At 44.9% G+C, this 16,605-nt stretch overlaps 1 protein-coding gene across 1 annotated transcript in view; it reads left to right on the top strand.

The window, feature by feature from the left end:
• F13A1 (coagulation factor XIII A chain) overlaps positions 1-16,605 on the top strand; it is a 71,864-nt gene that overhangs the window by 12,463 nt on the left and 42,796 nt on the right. Inside the window, exon 4 of the mRNA XM_053396981.1 lies at positions 10,538-10,789. Within this exon, the coding sequence (XP_053252956.1) occupies positions 10,538-10,789 (252 nt within the window). The remainder of the gene's footprint in view (positions 1-10,537; positions 10,790-16,605) is intronic.

Below are 16,605 nucleotides of genomic sequence, written 5' to 3' on the forward strand. Positions count from 1 at the left end.
CAAGGACATAAGCAGCTATCCCATTTTTAAAAGACATCTGAAGGCAGCACTGTTTAGAGAAGTTTTTAATATTTAATGCTGTATTGTTTTTAACACTCAATTGGGAGCCGTCTAGAGTGGCTGGGGAAACTCAGCCAGATGGGCGGGGTATTAATAATAATAATAATAATAATTGAATCATAGAACTGTAGAGTTGGAAGTTACCCTAAGGATCATCTAGTTCAACCCTCTGCAATTCAGGAATATGCAGATCTCCCATATGGGGACTGAACCTGCAAACTTGGTGTTATCAGCACCACGTTCTAACTGACTGATCTTTCCATGACTCACATGAATCACTGTTTCAGTTCCACCCAGTATTTACTCATCTTGCTGACCAGCATGGCAAAATTGCATAACTTACGTAATTTACATTGTAATTATGATATTCCACCCCATGCAAAAGGCCGTCCATTTGACTGCAAAGGAATTCCCGTGCAAGCGGAGAGGAATAGCAATCCATTGCATATTGTTTGTGGACTGAAAGTGGCAAAATCCAATAGGATTTTCTGAATTGATTTCTGCTCAGGACATGGGATGAATAAGAGAACATGGGCAATTTCCACTTCTGTTTCTGTTGGCAATTTTCAGCATCCCTGGCTGAAGGTAAATTAAGATCTACTGGGAGCCTTTTGTAGTCCATCAGCAAGGGCGTTTGACTCCCAGGTGTTGCAATAGCAAAACTACCTTCCCCACCGAAATGAGGCTGTGGAAATGAAGAAAACTAACCAGGGCTGAGTGGACTTTTGTGTGAAAGAACTGTGAGCTCAGGTCAGTTCTGGTACCAAAAACAAATCCCTAGGTTTAGAATGCTCTCAGGGGCATTCCGCTCCTTAATTCTGACTTTGGGTGCTTCCAGGCGGTGACTATTTTTGGGTTGCGAGTCAGTCAAATACCGACAAATTTGGATTGCGCTCTTATAGTCAATTGGGAGGTTTTGCACAACAAATCCACTTCCCCCAACGACTGGACTTCCTGCGATATGGAAAGTGATGGGAAAATGTACTGGAAAGTGTGGGGTATTTACATTTGCTGGATCAGGATGAGTATCAGAATTGCCCATTGTGGTCACATATTTGTCTTTTCTAGTTTAGCAGCTGGCACACAACATTTTTTGGGGGGGGAGTGAGTGAGTGTGGATCACATATTTTAGGAAACAATGGTACAACAGTAATAAATAACAGCTTTTTCAAAGGGTGGAGTCTTTTGCAGAGTATGAGAACAATATGGTGTCACAAAGACCACAGTTGAATTAATGAGTCCCTTCTCCTCCTCCTCCTCCTCCTCCTCTTCTTCTTCTTTTCATTTAACAGAAACTTGGGTGTTTGGTTAATTAGCCACGTAACACTTAGCTGCAAATGGCACGATGTGAAAAGCACATTTTTTCTTTAAAAAAATTGTCATAATGCGTAAGATGTGTGCTGGCTGGGGCTGAAGGGACTTCTGATTCAAAACATCTGGAGAGCTCCACTGGTGGAGGAAGGGGGGCGGTGGGGCGGTCCACCTCCGGTGTCATCCCTGATGACATCGCCACCTCCGGTCCACCTCTGGTGTCATCCCTGAGGGGGGTGACATCGCCACGCCACCCCCCTGAGATGCTTGCCGTGCACAGCATGGGCTCTGCTCCTGGTGCTGGAGCAGTTGCTCCGCCTCTGGAGACCACTAGAATGGCAAATACTAATAGCTGTTTGACACCATGATTCATAGCGATTGTGACAGCGATTTCTGTACACTTTGACAAAATAGAGAGAGCTGCGATTGTGCCAGGGGAGGATCAGTTTAAGGTCTTCAGCCTATCCCCTGTTGCCCCACAGCTGAGACTTATATGTACAGCTGCTGAAGGCATTGTGTATACTTTGATTCTTCTTGCAGTCCCATGGACTGCAAGAAGATCAAACCTCTCCATTCTTAAGGAAATCAGCCCTGAGTGCTCACTGGAAGGACAGATCGTGAAGCTGAGGCTCCAATACTTTGGCCACCTCATGAGAAGAGAAGACTCCCTGGAAAAGACCCTGATGTTGGGAAAGATTGAGGGCACAAGGAGAAGGGGACGACAGAGGACGAGATGGTTGGATAGTGTTCTCGAAGCTACCAGCAGGAGTTTGACCAACTGCGGGAGGCAGTGAAAGACAGGAGTGCCTGGCATGCTCTGGTTCATGGGGTCATGAAGAGTCGTACACGACTAGACAACTAAACAATAACAACAACAATACTTTGGTTTACTTCTCTGGTTTTATTTGTGGAATTAACTGGGTCTTTTCTCTTAAGAGAAGGGTGGGAAACTGCAGACCCCCCAAGTGTTCCTGTTTTCGAGGGACAATCCCAGTTTTACAGAAGTTGTCCTGGTTTCTGATTTGATCCCTGAATGTCCTGCTTTTTCCTTAGGATGTCCCAATTTTCTTCAGAGAAATGTTGAAGGGTATGGAGTTATGCGTCCCCATAAGACAAGGAGATAAGTAACTATACAACCTTTAGAAGACATCTGAAGGCAGTCCTGTACATGGAAGTTTTTTAATGTTTAATATTTTATTATGTTTTTATATATGTTGGAAGCTGCCCAGAGTGGCTGGGGCAACCCAGTCAGATTGGCAGGGTATAAATAATAAATTGATGGAGATGGAGATGATAATGGAATAGGACGTCCTTACAGTGGACCCTCCGGATATGAACTTAATTCGTTCTGGGGTCCTCATGTACCCCGAAAAGTCCAAAGCATGAGGCACTGCTTCTGCACATGCACGCGCGCCAAAATCTGGAAGTATACACTTCTGGGTTTGCCGCGTTTGCAACCCGAAAGTGATGTTACACGAAGGTAACTTAACCCGAGGGTCTACTGTATTTTCATCAGAGAAATCGGAGGCTATGGAACTGGACGAGTCTGGTGGGCCAGATCCTTATCTGCCTTACCCAGCCTCTGCCCCTGTGGGCCACACTTCACAAGTGAGTGGGTGGCCCACGTGTCATGCACCTGACATCAGAAGGACATCAGCTGACGTGGGACTTTTGTTGGGACTTCAAAGCACGTCACAAAAAGCCCTGCACAACTCTGAAGCACTGACAATCAGCTGGTTGCCTTGACTTCAAAGTGTCATGAAGGGCTTTTCGTTAGGAATCATAGAAGCCTAGAGGATCATCTAGTCCAAACCCCTGCAGTGCAGGAATCTTTTGCCCAACATGGGGCTCAAACCCAAGACCCTGAGATTAAGAAGTTTGCAAAAAGCATTGTGTTGTGCTTTGAAGGCCTGCCGGCCAGCTGATAAATGATGCTTCGGAGAGCCCTTTTGACCCAGCCCAGCTGACTTTTTACCTTCCGACACTGGACTTCATCTTTGATGTTAGGTGCTTTGCAAGTGGGTGTGGCTTGGCAGAAATGGCCTATTAGGTCCAATAGGGAGGCCCAGCATGCCCCATGGGTCAGAGGTTCTCCACCCCTGTATTCATAGTACCACCAGAGGGTGACAACATGAGAACTGGCCTTCTCTGCAGTGGCTCCCCGTCTATGGAATGCTCTCCCCAGGGAAGTTCGCCTGGCACCTTCATTATATACCTTTAGGCGCCGGGCCTTTTTAACCAGGCCTTTGGTTGATCTTATTGACACCCAACAACCTTTTAGAATGTGGCTTGGGGGGTGGGTTATTGGGTTGCTGCTTTTGGTTTGATTTTATATGTTGTGGTCTTGTTGTGAACCGCCCTGAGACCTCTGGGTATAGAGCGGTGTATACGTTGAATAAATAAATAATAATATTCAAAGTGAATTTTGGTGATACCCCCTACTCTTGTCCTCCTCGTAGCATACCCTCCAACATTTATCTGATGAAAACAGGGATGTGCTATTCAACAACAACAATAACAATTTTACAACTTATACCCTAATACTCTGACTGGGTTGCCCCAGCCACTCTGGGCAGCTTCCAACATATATATATATATAATAAAATAAAACATTTTTAAAAACACCCTTCTCTATATGGGGCTGCCTTCAGATGGCTCAGGGGTCAGATAACTCCATACCTTCCAACATTTATAACTCTTGGCTATTTATAACCCTGTCACAATTATTATATTTCCTGGACGTGCCTGGAAGCCAGGGATACGGATGAAGGGTCAAATAAATAATTAAATAAAGAGAGGGAGAGAGCCCTGTCCTTGTTATCTATCTGATCTGTGGTAGTGGCTGGGGGTAGGGGAGGGGTGAACACCTTCTGCATTCAAAAATACTGCTTGAAGGGATGGAGAGGAATATCTGGAATGGAAAGCAGCAACCAGGAAGCCCGTATACAGCTGTTGTTTTGAGGCTTGCTTGCTCCCTCTGCTGGTTGCATGGGGCCAGGCACCCTTGGTTGCTGAGCTTGCTGTGCACAAAGGCTGGATTTGAGATGGATGAGATTGAGGATGATGTAATCGGAACCTTGTTGCCGGCAGATGGTAGCAGCACCGCTGTCCCTTTTCATAGGTTCTGAAGGATTTTTTGTTTTTTGTACTGCTTCATATAAGCTTGCAAGCTTCACCAGCAGGGATGTAAGAAATATGTGTGTGTATTTGCCCTGTTAAGGAAGTGATTAATCTGCTGTACCAATGCTCAGGCAGGGATTTGTTATTTATTTGTTTATTTGTTTCATTAAATAAATACCGTCCTTCATCCATAGATCTCAGGGCAGTTCGCAATATAAAATACAAGATAAAAACTCAAAACGCATAATAAAAACAATGACAATGACAAAAGCCACAAACCAACAACGCCCCTCCACAAGAGCCAGCTTGGTGTAGTGGTTAAGAGCGGTGGACTCATAATCTGGTGAACCGGGTTCGCTTCCCCGCTCCTCCACGTGCAGCTGCTGGGTGACCTTGGGCTAGTCACACTTCTCTGAAGTCTCTCAGCCTCACTCACAGAGTGTTTGTTGTGGGGGAGGAAAGGGAAAGAAAATTGTTAGCTTTGAGACTCCTTAGGGTAGTGATAAAGTGGGATATCAAATCCAAACTCCTCTTCTTCCTCCTCCTCCTCCCACTCCCACAAACACATTTAAATGGATATAGAATGTTAACCAGCCCAAGGCCTGGTTGAAGAGGAACGATTTTGCCTGGCACCTAAAGGTGTACAATGAAGGTGCCAGGCAAGCCTCAGAGAGCATTCCACAAATGGGGAGCCACTGCAGAAAAGGCCTGTTCTCGTGTTGCCACCCTCCAAATCTCTCGTGGAGGAGTCACACAAAGAAGGGCCTCAGAAGATGATCTCAGGGTCCAGGTAGGTCCATATCGAGAGAGGCGGTCCTTGAGGTATTGAGGTCCTAAGCCATTTAAAGCTTTATAGGTCAAAAACAGCACTCTGAATTGGACCCAGGAGCTAATCAGCAGTCAGTGCAGTTGGGTCAGGATCGGTGTAAAGTGCTCAAGCCATCTTGTTTTAGTGATCAATCTGACTCCTGAATTCTGCACCAGCTGAAGTTTCTGCACCACCTTCAGAGACAGCCCTACATAGAACACATTGCATTAATCTAGCCAACTAGATAGCAGAAGTTAGACTATCCCTGTCCAGATAGGGGTGCAGCTGGGCCACCAGCCAAAGCTGATGGAAGGCACTCTGCGCCACTGAGGCCACGAGCCTCAAGCGACAGCAAAGGATACAGAAGTACCTCCAAGACATGTACTCTTTCCTTCAGAAGGAGTGTAAGAGCAAGCGCAGGCAACCTCCCAGCCATCTGGGCTAGGGAACCACCCACTAACAGTGCCTCAGTCTTATCTGGATTGAGCTTCAATTTGTTGGCTCTCATCCAGTCCATGATCAAGGATAAAGACTTGTCTCTGCTGCCCCCAGAGGGCAGGAGGACTAGATATAATGGTGTTCAGTTGCAGGCAAGTAGATTCTGGTTAAACATGAGGAGAAACGTGTTGATGGTAAGAGTGGAGGCAATTACCTAGGGATTGTGGGGGTCTTTGTTGGAGGTCTCTGAGCAGCCATCTCTGTGGGATGGTATGGCTCTGGGTTTTTTGCCTCAAGCAGGGGAGGTGGCCTGGAATACTTCCAAGGTTCTTTCTAACTCTAGAATTCATTAATAGTTGCAGTAGAATGGTTGTTCTGTTACACAATGTGATCATGCTTTGTGTTGAACAGGTTCCAAAGTAGCATCAGTGTTGTTCGAATTGTATTTATGCAAGGTGCCTTGGAGATCCACCTGGTTCAAAAGTTAGGATAGATATAAAAATCTTGATGGAAACTGGGAATAGAAGAGAATTTTGTCCAGTCTGTGTTGTAAAACAAACCGACCCAATTCACACCTTCCAGGCTACTGCATCAATACAAAAACAATTCTCCTTTTGATTTTGCACTTCTCCAAATTTGGTGAAATATTTCTCAGCTCAGTGCACCAAAATGCATTCATCTTTTAGAAGAAAATGTGTTTAGGAATGTGTACATTCAGATACTCTATGTGTTAGATTGCCATCAATGGTGGAGGGATGGAGTCAATCTATGGTTTTAAAGGCTGTTGCTTGTTTAATGGGGTTTTATCTGTGATAGTACATTATTGAGATACAGAAATTACTGTTTTAAATTGAGTACTTTATTATGTTGCATCCCAAAAAGGTATTGGTTTTTTTGAGGAAGGCCATGTTAGAAATATTTTAAGTGAATAAATGCACACAAAACTATTATCTTGATCTACATATGTAGTTTGAGTTCAGAATTCACTGGATGCAAATAGTAGCCTAAAGATCAATGAACAAATGATGATGAAAAGCTTGAATCAAGAAGCCCCAATTATGCAATGCTCTCTCTTTTTTACGTTCTGCTTGATTCGGCTTCAAATTACCCCGTTTCTAAATATAAATGTCAAAGATTAAAGCAACCAAAAGGGGCTGTGATAACAAGCTGCATAAACAAACTTTTCAGATACGCTTGTGCTTTAAATCTGTATCATTTTTGTGGCACTGAATACTGAGCAGGCACTTTGCAGTTTTAAATTGTTCCCACAACCCTCAAGTACCAGATATTTATCTGTGTATTTGCCCAGTGCCATCAAGGCGCATGGCGTCTTACAGAGTGCATGAGGAGAGTTGTCTACCCCAAGGAGCTTCCAGTAATCTCAGATCTGACCAGAGGAAATAGTGGAAGGGGAGGGGAAGGAGACAAGAGTAAGCACAGAAAAAGGTGTGATCCAATTACAAGTGTTAGGCCTTGTTACAGCCTTTGCTGTAGCAAGGAGGTGGGAGTTAGGAGGTTGAGTGAAAGTCTTCATGATACAGGTGGGACCTGAGAGGTGTGGCATCATTCAGGAAGGGAGGCAGGTCCTCCACTGCAGGTGGTTGGACTCGATGAGCCTTGGGACCCTTTCAACTCTACAGCTCCATGATACAGGGCAACAGGAGAAAATGGGCAGAGGTGTGTGTTTTTTCCTGGACTACAGCTCCCATCATCCCTTATCACTGGCCATGCTGGTTGGGGCTGATGGGAGTTGTAGTCCAGAAGCATGTGGAGGAGGCCATGCTTATTATCCCTGGACCACATAGCAGTGCTACATCTCATATTGATGCCTGTTGTCTCTGAATGCATGCATGCTTCCTAACAAGTCCATAAGAAGAAGAAGAAGAAGAGTTTGAATTTGATATACCGCTTTATCACTACCCGAAGGAGTCTCAAAGTGGATAACATTCTCCTTTCCCTTCCTCCCCCACAACAAACACTCTGTGGGGTGAGTGGGGCTGAGAGACTTCAGAGAAGTGTGACTAGCCCAAGGTCACCCAGCAGCTGCATGTGGAGGAGCGGGGAATCGAACCCGGTTCACCAGATTACGAGACTACCGCTCTTAACCACTACACCACACTGGCTCCCAATATGTTCATAAAAACATGAACTATGAAAGCGAAATCAAATACATTCCTCATCCACAAAAAGAGGACATTAGAGAGGCCTCCTTCTCCTCCTCTTCTTCCAAATATGCAGGTTCAGCAAGCTGATTTTTCTCCTGGCATTTCACTTTCTTTAGTAGTTGGGTTTCCTTCTGGCCTTGGCTTGCCATTATACTGTAGAGCAGAGTTGAAGCTGAGCCCCTACTGTAGAGAGAGGAAAGGTCAGGCCCAGCCACCGTTCAAAGAACGAGTCGGCATTCAACTTGCTGATCCCATTGTTAGCTGCCACCGGCCTCTCATCTTGGTTGCCTCTTTAGCATCTCCCTCTCCACCTGATTCCCTTTGAAGCCCCCTTTGAAAGCGTCCTTTGCTCTATCTTCCCAAATGTGCTATTGATTTGGCTTTTCTTTCTTGTGTTGCTTCTTTTGAAGGCCTCTTTCTTCTTCCATATGGCCCAAATATTCTGGGTTAGATGGAAGGTTTCCTGAGTTGTGTCAACCAAGGCCACAGGAACCAAAATATAAACTAGAATTGCACTGGAGATTAAAGTAGAAGAACCCTGTCACTAGAGATAAATCCAGGGCTTTATAGGGGCTGTATCTAATCTCTAGATATACCACGTTCAGTGCCAAAGTTCAGGTCCCAAAAATGTGTTTCTGCAATTATGTCTCCTGCTAAACCAGGAACATATCCCTGTCTTTGCTCTGTGCACCCTTCCTGAGCACAGCAGTCCCTACTTTACAGGAATATGCGGAGTGGGACAGTTCTAGGGTATTGGAACCTGCATTATACCAAGTTAGGTCCATGTAGCTCAGCATAATCCAAGGATGATGAACCTTTGGCCCTTCAAATGTTGCTAAACTACAACTCCCATAATCCCTGGCCATAATACCTGCACCTAGTTCATCCTGCCCCCAAGTGCAGGGCACCTGAGCAGCGAACTACACTGCTGCCATTGACCAGGCTGACTGGGACTGATTGGAGCTAGTGTCCATCAACATCTGGAATACCACAGGTCCTCCACCCTTGATATACAAGTTGGTAATCATGGGAGGACAACATGCCCACCTGCTCAATTTATATGGGCGGGTGATGTTTGTAGCTAATATTAGGGAAGAGCCCACTTTGCTGGTTATTTTCAGATGGTGCCCGGTGGTAGCAAATCCTAACATTTGTAGAATTTAATATTGAGGCCTGGAACCTTTCTGTGACTAGGGCGGGGTGGCAAATAATCTCTTTTTCCCCTACTGAGGGCTGCATATGCTTGGGGGCAATCTGTGGGTGGGTGAAATGCCAGAGCAAAACATCGGTCAGATCCACCCCTCCCCCCCCCTCTCATTCTGACACCCCCTTCTCGCTTTCTGGGCCAATCTACACCGTGCTTTTAAAACACATATAGCACACATTTAAAGCTCATGACCTCCACCTCAGAAGGAGCTGTTGTTTCCCATTACACAGATACAAGACCTAGCACCCTTAACAAACAAAAGTTCCCAAGAATCTTTGGTATCAGTCATGTGCTTTAAATATGCATTGGATATGCTTTAAATGTATGGTATGGATCTGCCATGGAGAGCCAGTGTGGTGTAGTGGTTAAGAGTGGTAGACTCGTAATCTGGTGAACGGGGTTCGCATCTCCGCTCCTCCACATGCAGCTGCTGGGTGACCTTGGGCTCTGAAGTCTCTCAGCCCCACTCACCTCACAGAGTGTTTGTTGTGGGGGAGGAAGGGAAAGGAGATTGTTAGCTGCTTTGAGACTCCTTTGGGTAGTGATAAAGCAGGATATCGAATCCAAACTCTTCTTCTTCTTCTGCCAGGCTCTTTCTAATGCCCCATTTCTCTCCCCACCTAGCAGGCTGCCAGAGGAGGGACACATCACTCTTGTCAAAAGTCTGAACTGATTGCTTACAGAGGGCTTTTGCCAATCCATTTTGGCTCCCACCTGTTCCCCACTGCCTATGTCCTTGCCAAAGCTCTCAATTGATTGTTTTCAGGGGGCTTTCCCCTTTCTTTCCATTTCTCACAATCTTTTGGCTTTTCCCATTTTTACCCCCTAATTGCTCTCCTTCCTTCCTTCCCTCCTTCCTTCCTTCCTTCCTTCCTTCCTTCCTTCCTTCCTTCCTTCCTTCCTTTCTTTCTTTCTTTCTTTCTTTCTTTCTTTCTTTCTTTCTCTTTCTTTCTTTCTTTCTTTCTTTCTTTCTTTCTTTCTTTCTCTTTCTCTCTTTCCAGGCTTCCCTCCCTACATGAAATTAGGTAGAGGGCCACAGGTTCTCCACTCTAATATAGGGAGACCTGCAAGGATGTTGGTGATTAGAAGATTCTTCAGTGTACTCAATGAAGGAATTTGTTTACAGGGTATTTTTGTGACTTCCAAGTCTTGGGTTCTTTTGTCCCTGTTTTATGTAAACAATGCAAACTTCTGCAAGTTGGTTTTAAGGAGCAAGCAGATGTTAAAGATAAAAATGTTGACAAGAAAGCTAGATTATGCAGACAGTATATATATATAAAAGCAGTAAATCTACTGTAATCCTACTGACTTCCGTTGGGCAGTTCCCAGCCCAGATTTTGCTGCACCATCAAAATGTAAGACAACGATTCATCCGTTGCACTCATATGCAAAACTAGATTTCTGCCCCTTCTCTTCCCATCTCTGCAGGGCGATATCCACAACAAAGCAAAGGCACATATATCATCGTCCCTTTGGTTCAAGAGCTGGAAAGCGGCAAATGGGGTGCTAAAATCACTCACAGTGACGGAAGTTCTGTTGGCCTGAATATCATGCCAGCTGCTGATTGCATTGTGGGGAAATTCCGCATGTATGTTGCCGTCTTGACTCCGATTGGCATTCTCAGGACAAGGAGAAACCCAAACACAGATACATACATCCTGTTCAACCCCTGGTGTGAAGGTAAGGAATGTCCAGGGTGTAGATACATGGGGAGGAGGTTTGTCCTATTAACATATTTGGTATTCAACAGCATTAGCAAAAACCCTGCCTCAATATCTGTAGGCTGTGTACACTGGACACTCAGGTCCAGCGTCAAGGGCCATCTGGCGGTTCCCTCACCGCAAGAAGCAAATTTACAGGGAACCAGGCAGAGGGCCTTCTCGGTAGTGGCACCCGCCCTGTGGAACGCCCTCCCACCAGATGTCAAAGATGTTTAGAAGACATCTGAAGGTAGCCCTGTTTTGGGAAGATTTTAATATTTGATGGATCGTTGTATTTTAATATTCTGCTGGAAGCCACCCAGAGTGGCTGGGAAACCCATCAAGATGGGTGGGGTATAATAAATTATTATTATTATTAGTAGTAGTAGTAGTAGTAGTAGTAGTAATAGTAATAGTATTATTATATACACATTTCTATTTCCTTTGGCTCCAGTGCACTTCTGCCACTGGGGTTTGAAGCCATGTACATGGAAAATTAGCCACAACCCATATCTATCCTGTAGTTTCTTGAGAAATTCTCCTGTTCGATGCATTTTCCCTCAAACCAGCTTCCATCCGATTTGAAAATGCAAGCCACATTTACTTTGCAGTTAAGCTGAAGTGCATACATTTGTGGGTACAGCCATTGCACATGCTCAGGCGATAGCTTCATGAATAGGAGTTGTGGTTTGTGTGTGTGTGTCTGTGTGTGTGCACATGGGAAAGCAAACAGGTAAGTGTGCATCAGACAAAGACATCCTCACCCCTTCTCTGGTGTGTACAGCAATGTGCAAACGTGACTTGAAACACAATTCAGCAGGGGTGGGGTGGGAACCTCACTGTATTTTAAGCTACTAATGCATACATAGTTGTACAAACCCAAAGTTTTATAGGGGGTGGAGAACCATCCTCTATACATAAAGAATATGAAGATGAAGAGCCATATACATTTTTAAGCATCGTGCCAAACAGATTTCAACAGATTCTTTTTCACGTGTTCACTGGGTGGATGCAGGCAAACCAAAAAACCACCCCAAACGTCATGGGGCAAAAGAAATTCTCTGATTTTTACCTCATGCTTACCCTTACAAGATGGCCAAGGGTTTTCAGATATTTTTTGTTTCTTGCTTTAAAGAAAAGCTTTTTAAAAAGAGGCTTTCCCCATAGCTTCCCGCCAGCCAAAAATGACTTGGAAGTAATATTGTTTCGTGTTGTAGCACATCACTCCCAAGGCATTTGGGAACGTGTGGTTGGCAGGAAGTGGCATGAGGCTCTCTCCACAGGTTTCCATGGACTGAACTTCCCACTAAGTCCTAGGACAGGAAGTGGCAACTACCTCCTAAAATTCTCCTCCACCCCAAGAAATTGGCCCCAGTTTTTACAAGGGAAGAACATTTTCAGGAAACTGGTGTGTATGTGTGTGTTCAGGGCTGTACCTCAGTGGGAGAGCATTTGTTTTGCATACAAGAAGGTTCCAGATACAGCCTCTGGCATCTCCTGGTAGGGCTAGGAATGTTACCTGCCTGAAACCCTGAAAGCCACTGGCAGTGCTGGGCTTGATGCACAATATAAGGCAGCTTCCTCTGTTCCTATTCAACCACTATTCCTATTACTAAAAGAGCACATAGGTAAAAGGTAAAGGCCCCCTGGATGGTTAAGTCCAGTCGAAGGTGACTATGGGGTTGCAGCACTCATCTCGCTTCAGGCTAAGGGAGCTTTCCGGGTCATGTGGCCAGCACGACTAAACTGCTTCTGGCACAATGAAACACCGTGACAGAAACCAGAGCTCATGGAAACACCGTTTACCTTCCCACCACAGTGGTACCTATTTATCTACTACTTGCACTGATGTGCTTTTGAACTGCTAGGTTGCCGGAGCTAGGACAGAGCAACAGGAGCTCGCCCCGTTGTGTGGATTCGAACCGCCGACCTTCTGATCAGCAAGCCCAAGAGGCTCAGTGGTTTAGACAAATATGACAAGGGGAGGAATGTTCATCATGAAGATTGTAGCTAGATTTTAGCCTTTTGTCTTTGACTATAATTTGTTTCTCAATAAGCCAACACACACATGACTTAACAGAATCAACCAACAGGCTGATTTAATGTTTGATAAGGTTGTGTTGTTGTTGTTTTTAAAGAGAAAGAAATGTGAGTAGAACCCAAAATTATTTCTCCCTTTGTATCACACATTAATTATCTGGTGTGCCTCACAAACACCACTGTGCAGTTGGGTCGATATTTTCCTACATTTTATAGATTGAGGAAAAGGCTGTCTCTTGAGCCCATAATGTGTCAAATGGATCATACTAGCACCCAGATAAGCTAACTCTCTCTCACACAATCTTATAAAAAATTCCATTGATTTAAGAAAAGCATGGAAGCAGTGGCGTAGCGTGGGTTGTCAGCACCCGGGGCAAGGCAAGTAGTTTGCGCCCCCTAACCCGTGGATTTTAGCACTGATTTTAGCACTGCGAGTGCGAGCGTGCCCCCCCAGATGTTGCGCCCGGTGCGGCCGGCCCCCCCTGCTCCCCCCACACTATGCCACTGCATGGAAGTATCTCTTCTCATTAGCATCCATATGCATCCATTTGGTAGATCTAGAGACAATTCCATGCTTAGCCATAAAAGTCACATGGATGACTTTACACAAGTCATTATGGGGAACGGACTATAGCTTGGTAATAGGGACCATTCCTTCTATGCATAGGGCTTCATTTGATAAGGCCATGTATAATTAGATCCATGAAACAGTTCCCCTACATCAGTAGCAGGGCTCCATCAATGCGCAGCAGCTACCTGTAGGGAACTCGCAGTCAGATTTCTGGATTTCTTGCTCAACCCAATCTCAGTTGCCGTAATAGCTGTCAGAAATCAAAGGCCTTGTTTTCTGGAGCAGTCTTCCCTTCTTGGGGAGAATTCAAAGACCTGTCTCTCTCTGTCTCGGTCTCTTTCAACCACACTTCACTGAATACTGAAAAACTGAGTACCTTTGACAAAGAAAGGGAAATTCATTAATCTCTACCTCATTTCACAAATATTTGTGAAGCGGGGGTTAGCAATGAAAAGCAAACTTGATTGAAAACCTCTAATATTTCCTGAGGAGAAAAGAAATATGGACAAAACAAAAAATGCGCCACAGCGGGAGAAGGATCGTGGATATCAAGCAAATAATGTATTTGCCCACAGACCTTCCCAGCTCACTTGGCCTCTGCTGCCTGCTGAATTTACCACCATACCAGATATGTGGACTGGCTCTTGCAGTTTCCTTTTTTGAAATTCTGCTTCTGTAATCCCAGATATAGCAACTAGAAGGGGGGAAACCCGTCTGCTGAACTCTGTGGAATTGTGCATGCAAACAAAGATAAGACATTAATGTTTGTGTGATGGTGCCACATAATACTGATGAACACAGCTACTTTTTGCATATGTCTACTTTTGCATCATGTCCCCTGTTTATATATTCAGTGCTGGCTTTTATCATCTTATCATAGGGCCAAAAAACCCATGGCACCGAACACATTGCATGCAATCATACCAGATGAAAATAAATGAATAGTAGGCACCAGAGAGGCATGCGGGGAGGGGTGTTTAGCCCTTTGCTCCACCACCATGGTCATAATGAGAAATCCCCCTCCTGTACAGCTGCGATTCTTGGTGCCAAAAGAGGCTTCCTTTCTGGAGTCAATAGCTGCTTCAGGGGGTCATCTACATCAGGACTGTGGAAGAAGAGGAAAGGGTTAAACCTGTCAGTTTTCATTTTTTGGTACAGAAAGTATTGGTAGAGATCTTTCCTATTCCAATTAATTCAAGAGAGTTCTGGAAGCTTCTCTGTGTGATACAAACTGCTGCAAACTGAAAGTTTCTAGCTGACATGTAAGTTTCTGTTCTGCCTAGAAACAAGCAGAAGGTTCATGATGTTTGGGTTATTCCTTCAGAGAAGCTGAACAGCTGGGTTTAAACTAGTTCTGTTATCTCTTTCACTCAAGGTCATGCTGACTATAATAATCAGCCAGAAGGAGCCTGGTTTTCACTTTCTGTCTCTCTTTCCTTCTGGTGTGGTGTTTTGTATATAGTATGCTTAAGTGCTAAGTCTTAGTCTTATTATAAATTATTGTAAATTTAAGTTCTGCTGAAACTGGATTTCTCATGGACAGTGCCAATCCTGAATGTATTGGATTTGTGACCATTATGCTCATTTGCCTTCAGTAGCAGTAAACCTCCGCTGGAGGAAATATTAATTGCCCCTGGCCTATTTTAGGGGAATCCTGCAACATGCTAAGTTTATTTTATGTTGGAATCGGCTCTGGATCAATTATGAGTAGAATTTTTTTTACAAAACCTCCCCTCTCCCCTGCTGTGTAGTCCTGACGAAAATGGTGCCCCTGCACTATTTTTTAAAAAATGTTCTGGTTACAAACTCATCTAGTCAGGCCCTCAGAGGAAGACTTGCATACAATGCAAAACGTACTGAGAACCAGGCCCCATGGAGTGCAGTGAGATCTAGACTCCTTGTACTGCTTATTGAGAAATCCTGAATTTGAGATAATTAAGCGCAGATTGTTAGACAACGAATTTCAAGAACTTAGTAGCCAAATCATGAATAGTGTCTGTGCAAGTCTGGGGGTGGTATGATGTGGGAAACCAATGGCAACTTATCCTTCCCATTTGAACAATCTGAATCAGCGCAGGCCATACATGCTAACAGGACATTCCAGAAAATTCCCCTCGCAGAGACGCTATCCCTCTGTGGACAGAGACAAATGGAATCAGTAGTGTATGTTTTTTTGCCCTGTCCCTTGTATCATTAAGTTCATTAAGCCGTTAGCAGGGAATGGCGTTCAGGCGAATGTAAAGTTTGTTTACTCAGGATGCAGAGAGGATGGTGATAGTAGCCAGGTTTCTGCAGAGGATTTGTGAATATTATTCAGCATTAACTTAAACGTTAGATACAGGTTTTGCTGAGTCATTTTATTGTACTGAACCTTACTGGACTCTTGTCTATATGCCAATAAAAGGTTTGTGAATTTGAGTTCTTGTACAAAGGATTACAGGGACGCGGGTGGCGCTGTAGGTTAAATCACAAAGCCTAGGACTTGCTGATCAGAAGGTTGGTGGTTCGAATCCCCACGACGGGGTGAACTCCCGTTGCTCGGTCCCTGCTCCTGCCAACCTAGCAGTTCCAAAGCACGTCAAAGTGCAAGGAAATAAATAGGTACCGCTCCAGTGGGAAGGTAAATGGCGTTTCCGTGCGCTGCTCTGGTTCGCCAGAAGCGGCTTAGTCATGCTGGCCACATGACCCAGAAACTGTACGCCGGCTCTCTCGGCCAATAAAGCGAGATGAGCACCCCAACCCTAGAGTTGGTCACGACTGGACCTAATGGTCAGGGGTCCCTTTACCTTTACCTTTACAAAGGATTACAGCCTTGCTAGCCTGTCTGCTCACACCTACCTTTATTACGGCATATTCACACAGCCTTTTATTTATGTCTTGGGAACATTGGCATGCTGCTTGTGCCACAGTCTGGTGTAGTTGCTGATCGGTGCTTCACTTCAGGGTTAGTTGGGAGGAGGGTATGTAAAAAAGGAGCTTTCTCCGTGACGATCTACATGATGTCTGAACAGAGACAGTGCGCGGGGGAACTTAGATCTGCAGGCTGGGAGAGCTTCAACCACCTGCTTGAAACGGAGCCCTTCGCTGCTGACAGCTCTATTGCAGCCATGCAAATCAAAAAGTGCCTGAGGCTTGAAACAGATTCTTACCATCCACCCCCACCCTCAGCAGCTGGAAGGAAGCCT

The sequence above is a fragment of the Podarcis raffonei genome, chromosome 7 (assembly GCF_027172205.1).
Source record: "Podarcis raffonei isolate rPodRaf1 chromosome 7, rPodRaf1.pri, whole genome shotgun sequence".
Taxonomy (NCBI): Eukaryota; Metazoa; Chordata; class Lepidosauria; order Squamata; family Lacertidae; genus Podarcis; species Podarcis raffonei.